The 19,233-nt window shown below is 52.4% G+C and overlaps 1 protein-coding gene across 6 annotated transcripts in view; it reads right to left on the reverse strand.

Moving 5' to 3' along the window:
• The window catches only part of Itpr3 (inositol 1,4,5-trisphosphate receptor type 3), a 63,996-nt gene extending 59,417 nt beyond the window's left edge, over nucleotides 1-4,579 (reverse strand). For 2 of the 6 annotated variants that reach the window (XM_078020188.1, XM_021722016.3), the window contains exon 1: nucleotides 3,412-4,424. In XM_078020188.1, the coding sequence (XP_077876314.1) occupies nucleotides 3,412-3,433 (22 nt within the window). In that variant the 5' untranslated portion in view covers nucleotides 3,434-4,424. Of the gene's footprint in view, nucleotides 1-3,101; nucleotides 3,254-3,411; nucleotides 4,425-4,463 lie in introns of those variants that run through there. The other 4 variants (XM_078020186.1, XM_078020185.1, XM_078020187.1 and 1 more) reach the window with 3 other exon arrangements.
• Between the last annotated feature and the right edge of the window lie 14,654 nt (nucleotides 4,580-19,233).

Here is a 19,233-nt window from a genome sequence, read left to right on the forward strand (position 1 = left end):
TGAGATACTGAAGGGTCCACTCTATATTCCTATGACCAGTTCTCCTTAGCTGCTGGCCTGGAGCCACATCAAATCCTCCACCACTTGCTGGACCTGATTAGCTATTCCAGCCCTGCCTCCACTGCCTCCACCTAGGTGAGGGACGAGGCAGAGCCCTGACCACACGTTCCTGCCAAGAACAGGTGTGGGCCTGCTTTCCCTGCTGGCCAGCAGTATCAGCCCACTGCAGGATCCACTCCCCAGACCCCTCCCATCCTCCCTCCAGAGTTAATGTACAATCTTCACGGAGCTCAAATTATCCAGGAGAATGTAACTGGTCACCTTCACTTTGCCCTGAAGAGTTCTGGTGGGAATCTGAAGGCTGCCTCAGCTTCCCTACCCCACCGAAGTTCACCAATTGACCCAGCCCTCTACCCACTAAAGTCACCCTTGTCCTCAACAAATCCATCTCACCCAACTCTTATGCAATCTCCCAGACAGCAGGCACTGGGCACCGCACCAGCCCAAGACCTCAGTCATATCAGTTTCCCAGGTTCAAGACCCATGAATAGCCCCAGGAAAGGCAGCAGGGGCCAGAGTTAGGAATGGAGGCAGAAAGATTGTGGAGAGAACGGAGCAAAGAATCATCTACAGCATGCTCTTCACACTGTGGCCCACCAGTCCCCTGGGAATCTTATTAAAATGCAGGCTTTGATTCAGTAGGACTGAGCGCAGGGTCTGAGATTCATTATTTCCCCCAAGTTTCTCAGTGATGGTAAAACTGCAAGGTATCCATGATTTACACCACTTACAAACCATTCCTTCATTGACTCTAAGTTTGAAAAAGGTGGGAAGCACAGCTTCCTATTCACCATCAAGTCTCTGGCACCCAGTACGCTGCCTGTCCCATAACAGGTGCCAAATGGATGGTGTAATTAATAAGTTAATTCTGGCAAAGTGCCCATCATTAGATGAGCCTACAGGGAACCCTCAGACAAAATCTGAATAACACCAGAGAGCAGTTTGTACAGAACAGTTTGAAAACAGAGGAAAAAGGGTTAATTCTTCCCTGGAATGGGTGAGGAAGCTGATCTTTCAAGAGGCCACTTTGCAGTAGGTCTTAGAGGGTGGGACAGACTTACTCAGGTGGAAACTAGCAACTGAATGGCATGGCAGAGCATCACAAGAGCAAAGGTAAAGAGAAGAGTACAGGGACAGGTTCCAGGAACTTCACCTGGACTCTCAGGTATATGCAGAGGGAGAAGAGGAAAAACCCAGAGTAAGTTGGGGCCTGCACGTTCTGGTGATAGAGGGCCATGCTGGTAGAGTGGATGTCCATCAATGTTGGAGGTGTTTGCAGAGGGAGGGGTCCTGGGGTTGAAGGGCTCTCAGGTCACAGTACCTGCCCTGGGTAAGAGGCGGACTGGAAAAAGCTGTTCCTGGTGCATGAAGGGTCACGGTAGGAGGAAGTTAAATCAGGAGGTAACAGAGGGTAACAGAGATAACAGAGGGAACCCCATATGAGAGGAAAATAAGATGTTTTCTTTGTCTCTGTTAAGTCTCATGGGTATTGGGCTCAGTGGTGCACATGTAATCCCTCAGGAGGCTGAGGCAAGTGGATTGTGAGTTCAAGCCCAACCTGAACTACTTGGTAATACCCTGTCTCAAAATAAAAAGAGTTGGGGAATGTAGCTCAGTGGTAGAGCTCCTACCCAGCATGCATGAGCCTGTGGATTCATGTACTGTTCATGCAGGCCCCAGTACTGCAAAATACATAAGGGGAGGCTATCCTCAAGAAACTTTAAAAACACCCACTGTGTGGTCCACCCTGAGTTAGGCACTAAGCAACAGAAGAGACAGTGAATTCCCAAAAGTCTCCAGAGGTCCCCAGAGTCCTTCAGATGCTAGGAGGGGAGAGTCTTCCACCTCTGGCGACCACTCTCCCCCTCACCTCCCATGCACTGTCCTTCCCTCAGCATTCTCTGAGGTGTCGACTGTGTACCTAATATGTGTAGGCCCTGGCCTAGGGGCAGCCAGGGCCTGGTCATGCTCTTTGGGGGAGGCCTGCACAAATGCTGGCCCAGATGTGGCTCCACCCCTATTCTCCATGGAATTGAACTGGAGGAATCCAACTGAGTGGGAAGTGGGTAGATCACACCTGACCCAGGAGGGGACTAGGAGAGCCTGGGTAATGCAGAGATAAAGGAGCAGGACGTGCTGGAATTCCCAGTCGGAATTCACTGCGGGCAGGGCAGGCCCTCGAGGATTCCCTTTCCAGGAGCTAAAGCTAAATTCCCAACAACCCAGGAAAATACCAAGGGAGCTAGGTGCCTCCCACCTCCCAACATCAGGTTGACCCAAGCCCAGTCCAGAGCCAGCCCTGGACTGAGGGTGCCAGCACTGACTTCAAAGCCCCCAAAGAGAGGGGCACAAAGAGGAGGCACCTCCTGGGAGGCTGGCTGGTGTCCAGCAGAGTGGGGTCAGCAGAGTAGAATGGGTTGACTGTAAAGGATAGGTGGGTGTGGCTGGTAGGACGAGAGAATTGAACACAGGCCCCCAGACTGCAAATGGGACAAAAGGAGCAGGCCCTGCCCTGGAGCCTGGCAGGAGAGGGGGACAAACTGCTCTACCCCACCCAAGGTTACAGTGGACCAACTGCTCTAAAGATAAACCCATTCTCTCTGCCTAATTCTGCCCCTGCATCATCCCTGCTACAGGTCTCCAGGGGCAAGAATTGATTCCCTGTTTATCCGGGACCCTAGGGGGTGGCGACCAGAATTAATTAATGTTTGTAAAGCGCTCTAGAGAACCTGGGATCAGGGACCCAGGGGCGCCAGATGAGCCGAACAGGAAATTGACGAGTAGAGGCGGGGAGAAGGTGGGCAGCCGGCCAGAACCTGGGTCGCCTGGAAGGGGAGGGCTGAGAACGGTCCTACTGAAAGAGGCGGGACCAGAGAGCGCGGGGAAGAGAAGGTGCGACCCCTCAAAGGCGCCACTGGATGGGTAGCTAGAGGATTCGGGTTTCCAGGGGGAGCCTGCGCACCCCCCACAGCTCGGCCCCACCCCCGAGCCAAGCACACCCAGGCCCGATGCCTTCCCCACCTCCCGTCCCAGCCACCCACCTGCTCGCCAGCGGGTCCACCTGAGAGCAAACCTTGGCCCCTCGGAAGAAAGGCGTGCGCCCGCGGGTGGAAGCTCCGCCGACCGGCCGCCTCCTGCCAACTCCCGCCGGGCGCCCGACTCCTACCTGAACAAACATTTCACTTCCTTTCTGTAAAAGGAGGCGAGCCCTTCCCTCGCTCCTTAAGGCTGAGGGAGTCCAGGTCCTCTGTTGAGAGGTAGCGGGCCGCGGCGGCAGGACACTCGCAGCTGGCACCCGGGCCCTCGGCGTTCCCTCCCTGCCCGCGCCCCACTTCAGCTCAGCTCACTCACCCCAAAGTGCTGATGAAGCCATTGACCGAGCCCTCGGCGTACAGAGAGACGATGTCCCCGATGTGGAGAAAGCTGGACATTTCGCTCATGGCTGCGGCCCTCCGGGGCCCGGGGCAGCAGGACTGCCCAGGGGCGTGCGGCCAGGCTGGGTGCCGAGGACGGAGGCGTCCGGGGAGCTACCAGGGGCGCACTCCCACCTCAGAGCCCGGCACTCCGGGCGGCCGGGGCGGGCTGGGGGCCACGGGAGCGGGAGGAGGCGCCGCGCGGCCCCGGGTCCGGGTGAGGAGGTGCCCGCGTCTTGGCGCGCCCGCCGCCCGCCAGCCCGGCCCGGCCCGCTCGTACCTGCGGCGCAGAAGGAGCAGGAAGTCTAGGGCCGTCACACACACATGCAAATCCCGCCCGGGAGGCGGGGAGGCCACACCCCGGCCCCCCCGCGCCCCGCCGCGGCCCGCCCGCCAGCACCCATGTGCACCGGCCCGCCTCCCGGGCTCCGCGTCCCTCGCGCGTCCGGGCCCGGCCTCCAGGACCGCACCGCCTGCCTCCTGACCCCCAAAGACGCTCCAGAGACTCTGGGGAGTCCCGGAGCTCCTGCAGGCTCGAGGAACCTCCGTCCCGGGAGGCCCAGCAGTTGTAGGGGGCTCTCCGCCCTCGGAGTTTCCCGAACTGACTACTCTTCGGCCCGCGGGTCGCGCAGAACCAGTCCAGCGCCCCCGCGGGCGCTGCCGCGAGCGGCTCGCGGAGGACGCGCTGCAGAGCGCCCAGCTGAGGGGCGTCTAGCGCCTACGGGTGCGCTCATCCCTTTGAAGCGAAAATCGGGATTCGTTTTTCTCAACGTGAACAGACTTTTCATTGCACAATAGAAAGTGCTCGGGCTTGGAGGGGAAATGAAGCAATGGGGTGGGTTTTGTTTTTTTCTCTCCGCATTCCTGTGTACAAAGGGATCCAACTTCCGAATCAGTTCAGCCGCTCCCTCTCCAGGAGTTGGCTCCAAAACTGTTGGCTTCTTCTTTCCTTTAAAAAAAAAAAAATGGAGTTGAGGGGGAGAAAATTACCTTGGCTAGTTAATAGCGCACCCAAGCGCTGAACTGACAAGTCCGGCTGCCGGCCCTCTGGAAGTGACCGGCTGCGGCGCCTCCGCCAGAGGTCCTGCCCTCAAACTGTCGTCCCCAGCTCGCCTACTTTCTGTTCTGTGGTGCGGATGCTGGGGTGTTTGCTTCCTAGTGCTTTTATCTGAACTCCCGAGATAGAGTGCCCACTGCCACCCCCATTCGATCACATTTACTCCCTTCCGACCCCCCCCCATTTCCTGAGGGGTGTGGGGGGGGGGCGTTTATCCCTGGGAGAAAGGGAGGTGGGAACTCGGAGACTGAAGCAGGAAGAACAGAGACCCAGGGAGGGGTGGAGACAACTCAGAGCCAAGAGCCCGCTGCTGACCCTGGAGGAGAAAAGCCCCTTGGGTGTGTATTTTTTCTAATAAAAAAACTTAAAATGTAGGCAGGCAGCACACCTCCAGAATCGCTGAGTCCGGTGTTTCATAGCTTTTCCACCAGGGCCCACAATAACAAATCTATGTATATGAAAAACAATAGTTTCACAAAACAATACTTACCCTTATGACCTGTGATGCAGTCCCTTATTTTCTACTCTTTTTCAATTGTTTTAAATGTTGGTTGTAATCTGCTAAATTGCTTTTTTTAAAAAATGCATCAAAGAAGCAAGCCAAGTGTCCCAGGCCTGTAATCCCAATGATTCTGGAGGCTGAGTAAGGAGAACAGCAGGTTTGAGGCCAGCCTGAGCAACTTAGGGAGACCCTGTCTCAACACGAAAGAATAAAAAGGGCTGGGGATAAGACTCAGTGGCAGAGCACCTCTGGGTTCAATCCCCAATAGGGCAAAAACTTACAAAATAAAATGTTTCAAAGAGCTGCAAACTGCAATTTTAAAAACTTCACACATTCTACTCTACCAAAAAAGGATGACCAAAGCCCAGAGAAGGAGTGTCAACTATGGAGTTCACAGAAGGTTCCTCCCAACTGGAGGCAGAAGCCAAGTTCCTCTTTTGGCCCAGGACTCTCCACTACCCAACACTGATTGAGCTGCCTCACTGGGAAGGTGGTTTCCCTTGCTCCCAGGATTCAAGCCACCCATTCTTTCCCTGGGGTTAGAAAGGGAAGGTATGCATTCACTCATGTCAGCATCTATTGAAGGCCTTCCACGTGTCAGACCTCTCTTGGGCACCAGGCTCTGATCAAGGTGCCAGCCTGAGCCTAACTGCCTTATCTCCTTCACAATGAGATGAAGAGAGATGAGTTAAAAACACTCAGTGGCCATACTCAGACTTGTGCCTCCTTTGTGTCCCCATGTCTCCTGGGTCCATGTCCTTCCTCTCCTAAGATTCAAGTAGATGCTTCCATATTCACTCAAGGTCTCAAGCCTGGAAGCAGAGGTCACGCCACTCTGGGTGTACGTGCCCAAAGCACCTTCCCTGGTTCTTCCCACCCCAGCCTCTGTGTCTGTGCCCACCAGGCCCATCAGAAGGACTCAGAGATGGAGAGCATGGCTTCCCTCCTCTCCGACTGAGAAGCCAGCCTCCTTCTTCTAGGAATTTTTCAGAAACACAAGAAGCCACCCCTGTGTTCTAGGCCCCAGTCACCTACTTCTGCCAAGTCAACTCCACTGTAAGCTCTTTATATATCTGGGTTCTGAGTTAGAGTTTGTTTAAAGAAAAGTTTAGTTGGTTAAAAAAAAAAAAAAGTTTAAGAAACAGATGGTAAGACTGGGGGTGTAGCGCGTGCTTAGCATGTGCGAAGCCCTAGGTTCAATCCCAAAACCAAAAGGATTTTTAAAAGAAAGAAACAGATGGTACAACTCTAGTGAGTTCATTCTCTTGCTCTGCTACTTGAAGATCTCCTGCATCTCCTTGCTGCCCACAGAAGGAGTCTTCAGGCCCTACCCCAGCAGGCCAGACCCTCACAGCCTGCCTGTCTGTCCCCACCCCTCCCACCCCTCTCCCCTCTGCAGATAACAAGTCTTTCCCTCAGGAGGAACCATGCTGTGGGCAGATCAAGAGTGCAGGCATGAAGCCAGGCACAGTGGCACACGCCTGTAATCCCAGCTCTTCAGGAAGCTGAAGCGAGGATCTCAAGTTCAAGGCCAACCCGTACAACTTAGTAAGAGTCTGTTTCAAAATAAAAAGGGCTGGACATGTAGCTCAGTGGTGGAGTGCCCTGGGTTTGATCCCCAATAATGCACAGTTAAAAAAACAAAACAAATCAAAACAAAAAAGTGCAGGCAAGTCCTGCTGTGTTCTAGTGGTAGTTCTTTGAACCCAGGCTTCCCCCCCCTGTTGAATGGGGAGAGCATCACACCAACACTTATGAGGTTCTAGAGATCAGCACAACAGCCCCAGGAAGGAACTGTTCAAGTTGCACACATACCTCTGCCCTGGGGCTCCTGTTCTCTCTCTACCACCACCCCTTTCTACTCCCCATGGTCAGAACAAAGCCTCCTTTCCTGAAGTACTGGACACCAATCTGTAAGTATTATCATGAATATTTTAAGATACAATACATTGGGGGCTGGCAATGTACCTCAGTGGCAGAGCACTTGCCTAACATCTATGACATCTTGGGTCCAGTCCCCAGGATGGGTACAGTAGGAAAAAAAAAAAAAAAAATATATATATATATATATATATATATATATTGGGCTGAGGGTATAACTCACCGGTAGAGCACTTGCCTAATATGTGTGAGACCCTGGGTTCAACTCCCCAAAACCTCAAAAATAAATAAATAAATATTATATATATGTATAGCCATATATGTATATATGTATGTGCATATGTATATGTGTTTCATGAATATATATTCTTGTACCTTTCCTCCAACTTTGTCCAAATGCTTGCATTTTGCAGAATTTAGTTCCAATTTTTTTTTTTTTTTTTTTTAAGAACTAAACCTTTGCAGTTCAGCTGCAGTTCCTTGCATATCCTTCTCCAGCTACATTCCCTCCCCTCCCTCTCCCCCCAGAGATAGCCATTGTCCTGATTTGGCTGAGTAGCCGTTGGTGTAGGTTTTTATGCTTGTCCAGCATACCAATGTACTAGAAACAATGCTTGCTATCACTTTATAGTGGCTACATTTCACATAAACACTATCACCCTGTGTACGGCCTTTGATACGGGTCTCTCCATGTGATAGTCCCTTTCCTGACCACATTACTGTTTATTAGTTCCACTGGTGGTAAAGACTTATTTAAGGGCTGAAGATGTATCTCAGTGGTAGAGCATTTGCCCAGCATGCTCAAGGCCCTGGGTTCAGTCCCCAACACCCCAAAAGAAAAAAAGACCTGTTCACGTTTTTGCTACTCAACAATGTTGGAGTAAACATTCTTTTGTCCTTGTGTACATTCATAAGTGTCCCAAGGGTCCTTTTGTTCAAACTATGGGCTGAAGCCTAGTTTATAGGTTATGAAATTAATTGAGTGGGTGAAGATCAGCATTTTTAAAACTCAAAATTGATTAGAAAATATCAACATGTGTCAGGCATTATTAGAGTCACTATTAAGGTGCAAGTTGTCTGTCTTGGGTATATTGTGTGTATATTCTGGGTCACAGTTATTATATCTTTCCGAGGATACCTGTCAAAAAGTTCAAAAACCCCTAATCTAGAGTAAAATCTTAGGGAACGGAACTGTTGGGTCATAAGGACAGAGTATTGTCAACTACCTTGATGGCAAATTTGAAGCTGGCCTCAAACTTGCAATCCTCCTTCTCAGCCTTCCCAGTTTCTGGGATTACAGTGTCCACCACTGTACCTGGATATTTTCCAGTTTTTGAACATGCAATTTCTTTTTTTATTTTTATTTTTTTTCCCCTGGTACCAGAGATTTGAATCCACTTAACCACCGAGCCACATCCCCAGCCCTTTTTATATTTTATTTAGAGACAGGGTCTTGCTAAATTGCTGAGGCTGGCTTTGAACTTAAGATCCTCCTGTTTCAGCCTCCTGAGCCACTGGGGTTATAGACATGTGCCACTGTGACCAGCTGAACATGCAATTTCTTTATTCCCCCACTATTAGAGTACAAGTCGTGGATCATCACGGCTTTCCCACACTTCGGTTGACTGTGAGCTCCTGGATGAGGGAGGTTGTGTCTACTTCACTGTATCCCCGGACCAGGCCAGGCACATAGTAAGTGTTTAGTAAATCTATGTGAAATTAAATTGGGAAGAAGAAAGAGTGGGAAAGTATATGCATTCCACCAGGAAATAAATACACAGGGAAACTGCGGGAGCCCGAGCTTGAGGTGTCAGGTGCCTGAGTCCTCCAGGTAGGAAGTGAAGAGCTTCTGAGGATGCTCTAAGGAATTGGAAGAAGAACCAACAGGACCCACCTCTCCTGAGGGGCTTGAATGGGACACTGTTAGGCTGAGGCCAAGTTCAGGCCCAGGAAGGAGGTCACCACCCTCCCTGTAGCAACTGGTGTGCCTGGCCCAGGCCCTAACCTCAATGGGTGGGTGTCTCCTAGCACCCACTAACCCCATCTCCAGGGAAGCCTCTCCCAGAGAGAGAACAGAGAGGATGGAAAGCTCAGACCAGAAACCCCCAACTCAAGATCCCCCAGAAAACAGAGGCTTCAGGGACTTCTCAGTAGGGGAACTGAGGGGCAGTGACTGCATGAAGAGATTACTGTTCACTTTCTCTCTCTCCTTCTCGCTCAGTCCTAGGGGTTGAACCCCAGGATTCGCACATGCTAGGCAAGCAGTCTACCACTAACCAGCTCTTTTTATTTTGAGACACTCGATTTCCCAGGCTGGCCTCCAAGTCAGAATCCTCCTGCCTCAGCCTCCCAAGTAGCTAGGATTACTGATGTGAGTCACCATGCCCAGCTCACCATATCTTTATTCAAATTTTGAATTCAGACAATGTGATATATAACTATAAAAATAAAGATGTTCAAAGCATCAACCCCAAGCTCTAAATACCATTAGAAAGACCCCCCCCCAAGAAACCAGCCCTGCACTCTGCACCCAGCCCAGGCCTAGGGAGGCAAGGGAAGGAGGAGTGGTAGGGCTCAGACTTCTCCCTGGACTTGGAAGGGTACACGGGGATGGGAGGGTGATATATGCAGAAGGGCCACCAACTCGGAACCCTAGGCTTCCTCTACTCCCTCAGCTTCAACCTGGGGACAGGTCTGCTGTGTGACTTGCACAAAGCACAGACCTCTCTGGGTCTCAGGGTCCTCCTTATAAGTGGGGTTCACATCACAGTCCTAGTTCACCATTGGCTCTGAGTGTTCTTTAGACTCTGACTGACCCTCTCCACAGACCCTCTCGGACTAGGACTGGGGAGGGCAGGAACATCTCCTCCTGTTAGCTGTGACAGTCTTGTGCTTGAGAGCAGAGGAGAGAGAGACAGGGCTTCCTCTGCCCCTCACTCCTGATGACAACAGGACCAGGATGGGTGGGGTGGAGTCAGGCAGAAAGGCTGACTCAGTGCCACCGCCACCCAGCCGGGTCACTACTGTGGGTGGGGTGCCAGCCCAGGCCCGCTGGGGTTCCCAGTGAATTCCTTCCCCATGCCATCAGCTGCCCTGGGCGGGCACCCCAGCCCACAGCAGCCACTTAGCCTCAGCCAGGAAGGCTGCAGGGATGCCTGGCCCGGGAGCCCTCTCACACCCTCCCTCACACACGCCCGGCTCAGCGCAGACACTTTCCCTTGTCCTCTTACCACACACTGAGACGCCCTCTCAGCCTCTGGGAAGCCTAAAAAGGAGCCGGAACTGCCGTGTTTTCTTTGAGGCCCCGCACCCACACCCACCCATCGGCGATGCCGTATCTATTTATTTCAGACATTTGTTGACCACCTACCATATGCAAGGAGGGGAAACAGACTGTTGGAAAGCAGCCAGACAACCCGACCACATGGTCCTGGTCTAGTAAAGCAAGAGATGAAAGCAATCTGCCATCCACGGCTCACAGAAAAAGGCCTGGCTTCCTCGCCTTCCAACGTGGGCCTTCTTGGAGTGAAGCCCCTGGTTCTGGAAACAAGGGGCCTGAAACCAAGGGGACTCGACCCCGGGGCTTCTCCAGATGACATCCCATCACCAGGCATCACCTCCTCCCCTCCGCTGAGGAGCTGGTAGGTACCCCGTGACTTTTCCCACCCACAACACCTTCCCAAGTCCCGGAGCAGAACCTCTGGAGACCCGGCTCTGACCACTTACTGATTGGATGGAAAAGCTCCCAACCTCTCTGGGTCTCAGTTTTATTATGTGTGAAATGAGAATACAGAGCAGCCCTGTCAGGTCCTGGCAGGAAACTGGCCACACCTCCCTAGTGAGTGACTGAAGAGGGGCAGGCCAAGGACCGGCCCAATTTGGAGTGGTGTGGGCAGGGTCAGAACCAGCAAGGATGGTGCAGTGCCCAGAGCTGGCAACTGTAGAGAGACGTCCCCAGTCAGGCCTGGAAAGTCAAAAAGGGCAGTAAGGTCTCCAAAGAGCAAGCCCCACCCACTGCCACTCTAATGAGGACACTCATGGAACCAACGTCACTACCTCTCTCCTCCAGCCTCTGGTTTCTTGCCAGTGCCTCTGGTTGGCAAAATCTAATGGGAAACCAGTGGCAAAGGAGCTCTGTGACTCAGGCCACACAGGCCAGCCTCCTGAGGTACAAGAACAGAAGAGGGCAGTGGGTCTGCAGGGCAGAATGGAAACACGTGGCCTAAGGAACTACTTTGCAAAGCACTTGGCTCGGTCAGTAAATATCCTCCATGATTGTCCTTATTGCCTGGTCCGGAGTACTTCTGAAAAAGTACTAAGTACTAGTAGATCTGAAGAAATGGCAATCTAATGGTGAGATTTGGGTTTATATGGATGACCAAGGATAGGGCGTGTATAACAAAATTTATTTTTTTTAAGATGGGGTCTCGAGATATTACTCATTCTGGCCTTGAACCCTTGGGCTCAAGCAATCTGCTCAGGCAGAAGATTATCAAGTTTTTCCACAAATCAGGCCTCCAAGTCCCCTCCCCACCATCAGTTCCTGAGGGGCTTTCCCATCACTGGCTGGGAGGCTGGGTTGAGCTGCATCCCCACCCCCAATATCCAGAGGGGGAGGGGCACAGGCTGCAGTGAAGGCTGAGTGCTGTTCTGTCCCCCTCTGAGGTCACCTCAGCCAGATGCCCAGGTCAGCAGCTTGGCAGGAGCTCCAGGACAGGGGGCTCCCGACTCAGGAAGGCCTGGCCCCTGGAGGAAAGCTGTGCAGGCCTCTGCGTGTGTGCCCAGGCCGGTGCCTCACCTATTAACAAGAAGGATGGGTTAGAAGGTGGGGAGCACAACCCCACAATTTTGTGGGAAAGAGAGAGAGTGTGTAAAACCTCCCCGGGGCAGGGCCAGGCGGGAGGGAGCCGGCTGTCTGATGGGAGATGAAGAGGATGACGTCAAGTCTACCTGGGCGGGACCTTGGCCTCCAGTCACACCCACACCCACCTTGGCAGGCCTGAAGCCTGGTCAGCCAGTCCCTGCCCAGGCTGCCTGGCCGGAGCTTGGAACAGCTAAAACATGGGGGTTCACCCACCAAACGTGACCAGCTCTCACGCTGGGTGGGTCGGGCTGTTTCTGGATCATTCAGAAGGAAGAGGTTGTGCATGGATGGGTGTGCCTTGCCCTTCTAAGGGGGCACGACGGGGTCACAGCTGAGGCACTGTGGAGCAGGGAGGGAGAGAAAGGACTGCTGTTTGCACAGGAGTGGAGCAGACACTGGGGCCCTTGTCCTGGGGCAGCGGGGGAGGCTGCTGGCCAGATGGAGAGCAGCCGGTCTGGATTGAGAGTCTGCTTCTTCCTCCCACACCCCCACCGGCTCTTGGGACAGTCTAAGAGGAACAGAGGGGGCCTTCCTGAGGCCTGGTGGAGCGCAGCCCCCACCTCAGCCTACCAGGACGGCTGGGGCAGCCAGGCTGCTCAGGCACCTATCTCTGAGTGCTCAGCCATGTGCTGCCTTGCTGAGGCCCAGATGCTGCAAAACCTCTCCAGGTCTGCACCAGCTTTTTTTTTAGAAGGTACTGTCTGGCCTCAGACTTTGGGGGCTGGGCATGATGGTGCAAACCTGTGACCCCAGTTACTGGGGAGACTGAGGCAGGAAGATGGGAAGTCGAGGCCAACCTGGGCAACTTAGCAAGACCCTGTCTCAAAACCAAATAAAAAGGGCCTGGGATAGAGTTCAGTGATAGAGGGATTTGCCTGGAACATGTGAGGCGTTGATCCCTAGCACCACAAAAAAGAAAAGAAGAAGAAGCAAGACACCGTTGAGGCTTTCCCTGGGAGGGATAGCTGACTGACTGGCTGACACCTGGGTTTTGAAACCCACCACTCAGCATCTGAATGCAGCACTGCTTACAGGAGCTGCAGCGGGGTCCAGGCAGGAGGTGCTGGGTGCTGGGTGGGAGGGAGGGAAACAAGAATAGAGAGAAACAGCAGCAAGAGTCCAGAGTAAGTGACAGCTGTCCTTGGATTTAACAAGTTATGGAAGATGAGGATGACTTCTCTGCCCTCAGGGTCCCCCAACCTGAGGGTGTCGTGGGACATGTCTCAACATGGGAGCTGACAACCAGACAGGCTATTGTGAGTGGGGGAGGGAGCTTCCATCCCCTTCCACATTCGCTTTCCCTCCTCCAGCCTCCCAGGGCCTGGGATCTCACAGGGTGTCCACCTGCTTCACAGGAAGATTCTAAGCTTCTGGGTCCCTGCTTTGGCCCAACTCAACTCTTCTGGAATCCTGAGCCCCGGGGGTGGGGAGAGTCCAGGGGTTGAATCATTGCCCTGCTGACGTCCTCTTCAGACCTGACCTCATCCCACGGTGGGTGGAGCCCTGGGCCGGCAATTCCACAGAAAGTTCCAGCTCTGCTTTCTAGCCCATAGGTTGCTCCTTTTCTTTTTCCATTAATGGACTTCATTTTGGGAGAACGGTTTGTTTATAGAATAATTGCGCAGATAATGTAGAAGTTTCCCATATACCTCAGTTCTCGGTTTTTCCTATTGTTGCCATCCTGCATGCCTGTGGCACATTGGTTACAGCGATGAACCAATATTGATAGATTACTAACTCACTGAAGCTCATAATTTACATCAGGTGCCCCTCTTTTTTTTTTTTTTTCAGGTTTAGAGTTTTATTCCATTACATGCATGGGAAAAGTCAATTGCTTATTATATATATTACTTCTACAGATTACCCTTGCTTTGGGGCTGGGATTGTGGCTCAGCGGTAGAGCACTCACCTAGCACAGGCAGGACCTGGGTTCGATCCTCAGCACCACATAAAAATAAAGGCATTGTGTAGATTACTCCTGCTTTAAATTTTTAAATTTTTATTTTTTAGTTGTTGATGGACCTTTGTTTTATTTATTTATATGCCGTGCTGAGAATCGAAGCCAGTGCCTCGCACATGCTAGGCAAGCACTCTGCCCCTGAGCCCCAGCCCCAGCCCCTCTTGTCTTAATTTTAGAAAATAAAATAAAACTAAAATTCTAGATTTGGACTTCATCCATCCTCAGGCTCCCCTCTGAATGGTGCACATTTCCAGGGGTCGGGACAAATGCTGAAGGCTGTGCGTTCCTCCATCACAGTATCCCACAGAAGGGTTTCACCGCCCCGGGAGAGCGACTCCAAAGCAAGTTGCAGCCAGTGCTCTCCAGCCCACAGAGCGCTCTTCACCTCTTGGGAGATGTTATCCTCACCACCGTTGAGAATGGTCACCATGGAGACGCTTGATGGATGAGGAAATCAAGTCTCAGAGAGATTAGTCATTTAATCTGCTCAAGGTCACATGACGGTAGTGACCAAGCTGAGACCCTGGCTTCCTTTGGGTTCCCTTAAAGCAGACCCTGAGGCCAGGGCTTAGGAGGAGATCCCAGCAAGTGAAAGCCCCATGGGTACCTGTGACTTACCTGCTGGCGACACTCTGTGGGGAGCAGGTATTTACCCACTGACTCCTGCCCTCTCTGTGGCTCGGGAGAGTGAGGAGGCCCAGAGCACAGAACGCTGCAAGGGCCTGCAGAAGTCAGAGGTAGGCAGCCTAGATCCTCTGCTTTTTCCTCAATCATTCATCCTTCAAACCCTTTTGGGTGCTTGCTGGGTGCCAGCCCAGTGTGTGACAGGCAACGTGCTGCTACAGAAAGCTCTAGAGCGTAGAACCCCAGGGTCCCCAGAAGGAGAGTCCTGAGGCTGGGAGGACCTGTGATCCGCCTCCTCAAGGCCCAAGGGGTGTGTTCCTGGAGGTGGATTCCCACCAAGTACTGCCCTGCTCAGGTGTGACCAGGGATGAACCAATCCCTAAAGGACATTGGGACCCTCTTGCCACATCTCCCCACTTCTTCCCAGCTAAAGCAGGGACATGAGGGTGAGGTCTTCCCAAGGACCTACGTGCCCCTGGTTGCTTGGCCCCTAGTCCCCACTCAGCTCCTGACCCCCTGAAGGCCTTTCACAGACCTGGGGTGGGCACCCAGTGAACCTCAGTGGCTCCTTCCTTTGGGTGGCACTGCCCTGGTCCTGTGCTCTATTGCTAAGCAGAGCTACTCCCAGGAGTGGACCCAGGCACATCAGTGGGCCCTCTGGAGTTGTCCAGAGTTGACTGGGGAGCAGAGCCCAAGGCCAGGTGCCTGCAGGGATTCAGAAAGGAAGAACCACCCATGGCCACCCCTGTGGCCACCCCTATGGCTATGTTAGAGCACCAGTCTTCAGTCACCCTAGTCCCATTTTACAGATGAGGAAACTAAGGCACTCAGAGTCACTTGGAATTGCAAGCAAACCAGCTAATGAATCATTACATTCATTACATTCCCTGGGGTGGGAACTCAGCTACTTAACGGGTTGGTGAAGTTTGGGCAGCTCGTAAGGTGTTCTTGCTTTTCACATAAGGAAAGCTCACTGAGGTAAAGGGATTCATTCAATGTTTCAAATTAATTAGTGACAGAAGTGGGAATCAAACTTGGATCCGCCTGATGGCAGAGCCCGCAGGTTTCATCTCCGCATTGCAGAAGGGTGGCAGACAGGAAATCGAGGAGAGAGTCTCACACACTCAGGGTTATACCCAAAGACAAGGCAGAGCATGGTTCTCCTGCCCTTCAAGATCCTGCTCCAAACACCTCCTTAGCAGTGGCTGGGAGGAGCCCCAAAGTTGGGACAGGGATTCAGTCAAGGCCTGTGTCTCCATCCTCCAGCTACTGCCATCTAGATTTTTCCTCGGGCTCCTCCTCCCAGGGGGGTGCCTGGCACACTCCCTCCGTCTTGGCCTCTGCACTCAGCGGTGGGCTCTCTGGGCACAGTCTGGGAACCACACACCAGTTCTACCTGCAGATTCCAGCAGATTCCAACACCAATCCCTGCAGTTTCTATCTCCAGCAGATTCCAACACCAATCCCTGCAGTTTCTATCTCTTCTTTTATCCCCAGAGACAAAATGCACAGCAGTGGGAAAGGAGGTTAGACAGCAAGAAGTTCTTTCAAGTTGTCAGAAACGGAGATGAAGGCTTGGGCGACAGAAGTTGTGCAGTTCTTAAAAGAGGACTGTGCCCGGCTGCCTGTGTAAAATCCCATATTTAGGGGCTCCAGACTATAACTTTTGTTTTTTCCAGATCTCTGCTTTCAGAGCCTTGGTGTGGGAACACAAGCTGCAAGGTCACCTGTAGAACTTGTTTAGACCTCCAATCAGGACCACACCCCACAGCTCGCACTGTTCCCATTCAAGGTCGATAACAATTACTTTGTTTTGTGTCTTTTTTTTTTTTTTTTTTTTTTTTTTAGAGATCAGTTCTAAATTACCCAGGCTGGCCTTAGCTCACAATCCAAGTTGCTGGGAATATAGACGCACCACCATGCCCAGCAACAATGAGCATTTATTGAACAGTTACCACAGGTTCTTTATGTCTGTATCAACTCAGTTACTCCCCAAATGCCCTATGGGAGGGGTGCTGTTATACCCACTTCACAGATGAGAAAACTGAGGCCCAAGACTCTCCATCTCCCTGATGTTTGTTCATTCTTCAAAGCTTGGTTTAATGCCCCACCTCCTGGGAGGTCAAGGACCTCTGGCCTACCTCTTTTCTGTTCCCCACAAGATGGTTAGCACAGGGACCAACAGGCCACCCTGCCACTTCCTACCTCCTAATCTTGAACACACAACTTCCTTAAACCTCAGCTTCCTTATCTACCAAGTGGGGAGAGGAAGTAGCAAGTGTGGAGATGTGGTGCATACTCAGTGAGACAGCAGACATCAAACCCCACCGTTGCACAGGGCTGGCCCTTCACAGAGGGTCACCATTGCTAATTTCTTACATATATTCTTTTTTTAAAAAATATTTTTTTATTTATACATGGGCCCAGTATCTTTATTTATTTTTATGTGGTGCTGAGGATCGAACCCAGGGCCTCACCTATGCAAGGCAAGTGCTCTGTCTCTAAGCCTCAGCCCCAACCCCTTACATATACTCTCATGGGTCCTTCCTTATCATAGCTGTATGGATTTCCCCTCCCCACCCGATTATAAGTGCACTGAAGACTTAACCTCATTAGCTTGGTCTTGGTTTAAGTTCCCCAGATGCAAAGGTGGAGGACTCAGAGGGAAGACACCAGAACAGGCTTGCTGTCTAAGCCGTCATCATGGTGGCCAAGAGAGCCCGCTTCTCTGGGACCTGGGAGCAGGGTCACGCCAGCCAGCCAGCCCAGGTGTTTGTTCACCAGCTCCTGGTGACCGGTCACTGCTCGAGGGCTGCTTCTAGAGATTTAACTCATCCCTCGTCCCTCATCAAACCTAATGGCTGTGACCAATGGACTTGCCATAGCCAGATCAAAGGCCTTCAGGCAGAGATTGCCAAACACATTGGCAAACAGCCTTCCTGGTGGCTTGGAGGACACTAAGAGACCTTACGTCTCCCTCCAAGGTCCTTCCAGGTTTCAATTTGGGTGCCAGAGCCCACAGGGCCAGGCCTGGCTCCAGCACCTGTCCCTGCCCTGCCCTACCTGTCGGGGACAGTGAGGGCCATGGAGAATCGGAAGTCTGTGTCTGGAAGGAAGTGAGGGGAGGGACTGGGACTCTGCACCTGGGTCTCGGGTTCAAGGGAGGCCAAGCCGCAGCCAATCTCCAGGAACACTGGCAGCTTCCTGGCAGCCCGTGGTGGGCATAAAAGCACCCTCAGAGACTTCCCGTGGGGGACTTGGAGGACCAGAAAGGCCTGGTAACACATGGTCTGCAGTCCCCTCCTTGAGGTCCGGGGACATTCTGCATGCCCTTCACAGAATTCAGCCTGCCCAGCTGTCTCCCAACTGCTCTAACCTCCCAGCCAGCCCAACCCCCAACCACATTAGCCCAGGGCCAAAGAGCCCAAGGCAGGCCAGTGTCCCAGTGGGTGGCAGCCAGTCACCCCTGACCCTCCAGCCCTCCCACAAGCAGTGACCTGTTCAGGTACACACAAGAGCTCTCAAGAAAGATTTGTTTATGAATGGGGGGGGGGGAGCCAGGATGTGTTCCAGCCCCTGCCCCTGGCTTCCTTGTGACTGGCCTCCATGCAGAGTAGCTGCCAAGGTGACAAATGCCCAGCTCCAAGCCCGTTCCCGAGGCCCGCCCAGGCCCTCTGGGTACTTCCTGAGCAGCAGAACACATCCTGTCCTTCAAGCCCCTGAAAGGAGCAACTTATCAAAGAGAAAAGGACACTTTGTTCAGGCCCGGCCACTGCCTCTGGTGGAGGTGCCATGTCCAGGCCCTGGCAAGGGAACCCCAGGGAACAGAGCAAGGCTGTGCCCTAGGCCACATGAGGACCCTGCCCCTCCTTTCTACAATCCCACCTTCTCCATCCCCCTCCCTCCTGGGACTCCTGGTGGAGCTTCTCAAGACACATAAACATGCATTCTCCCAAACTTGTCATCCTCCTGCCTCAACCTCCTGAGTAGGTGGGTTTACAGGCGTGCCCCACTATGCCCAGCCCTTCAAGCAATGTTTAAGGAATGCCTTGTAGGTGCCAGGTAAAGCTCTTGGCTCTGGGCCCACGGTAGCAAACAAAGCAGGTCACAGCACTTGCCCCCAGGAAGCTTTCGTTCCAGTTGAGAGAGACAGAAAGAAAGCACCTGAGTAACAAACACCACGCGAGATAACAAAAGTGATCAAGGAACAATAAAGCAGGGGAAAAAAATACAAAAATAAAAATTGCAGGGCACAGTGGAGCTCCTCTGGTTACCCCAGGAACTCAGGAGGCCAAGGCAGGAGGATGGCATGTTGGAGGCCAGCCTGGGCAACTTAGTGAGACCCTGTCTCAAAAAAAAAAAAAAAAAAAAAATTAAAAGGGCTTGGAATCTAACTCAGCGGTAGAGTGCCCCTGGATTCCAAAATGAATCGCCAATACCTCAAAAATAAATTAATTAAAATTAAAAATAGAGCAGAAAAAAAAAAAAACAGGTGCTTGCTTGCTTTCCTTCCTCAAAAGTGGTTAAGAAATATCCTAGCTGGGCGTGGTGGTGCACACCTGTAATCCCAGCAATTGAGGAGGCTAAGGCAAGGGAATCGCAGGTTCCAGGTCAGCCCCAGCAACGTAGCAAGACCCTGTCTCAAAATAAAAAACAAAAAGGGCTGGCAATATAGCTCAGTGATAAAGCACTCCTGGGATCAATCCCCAGTACCAAAAAAAAAAAAGGAAAGAAAGAATAAAGAAAAGAAATATCCTCCAGGAAGAGTCTCCAAGACAGAGAGAAGAGCAAGTGCAAAGGCCCAGAGGCAGGAGTGAGCCAAGTATACCCAGGAGACAGCCCAGAAACCAGTGTGCACAGAGCGCGTGGAGT

This window comes from Ictidomys tridecemlineatus, chromosome 8, assembly GCF_052094955.1.
Source record: "Ictidomys tridecemlineatus isolate mIctTri1 chromosome 8, mIctTri1.hap1, whole genome shotgun sequence".
NCBI lineage: Eukaryota > Metazoa > Chordata > Mammalia > Rodentia > Sciuridae > Ictidomys > Ictidomys tridecemlineatus.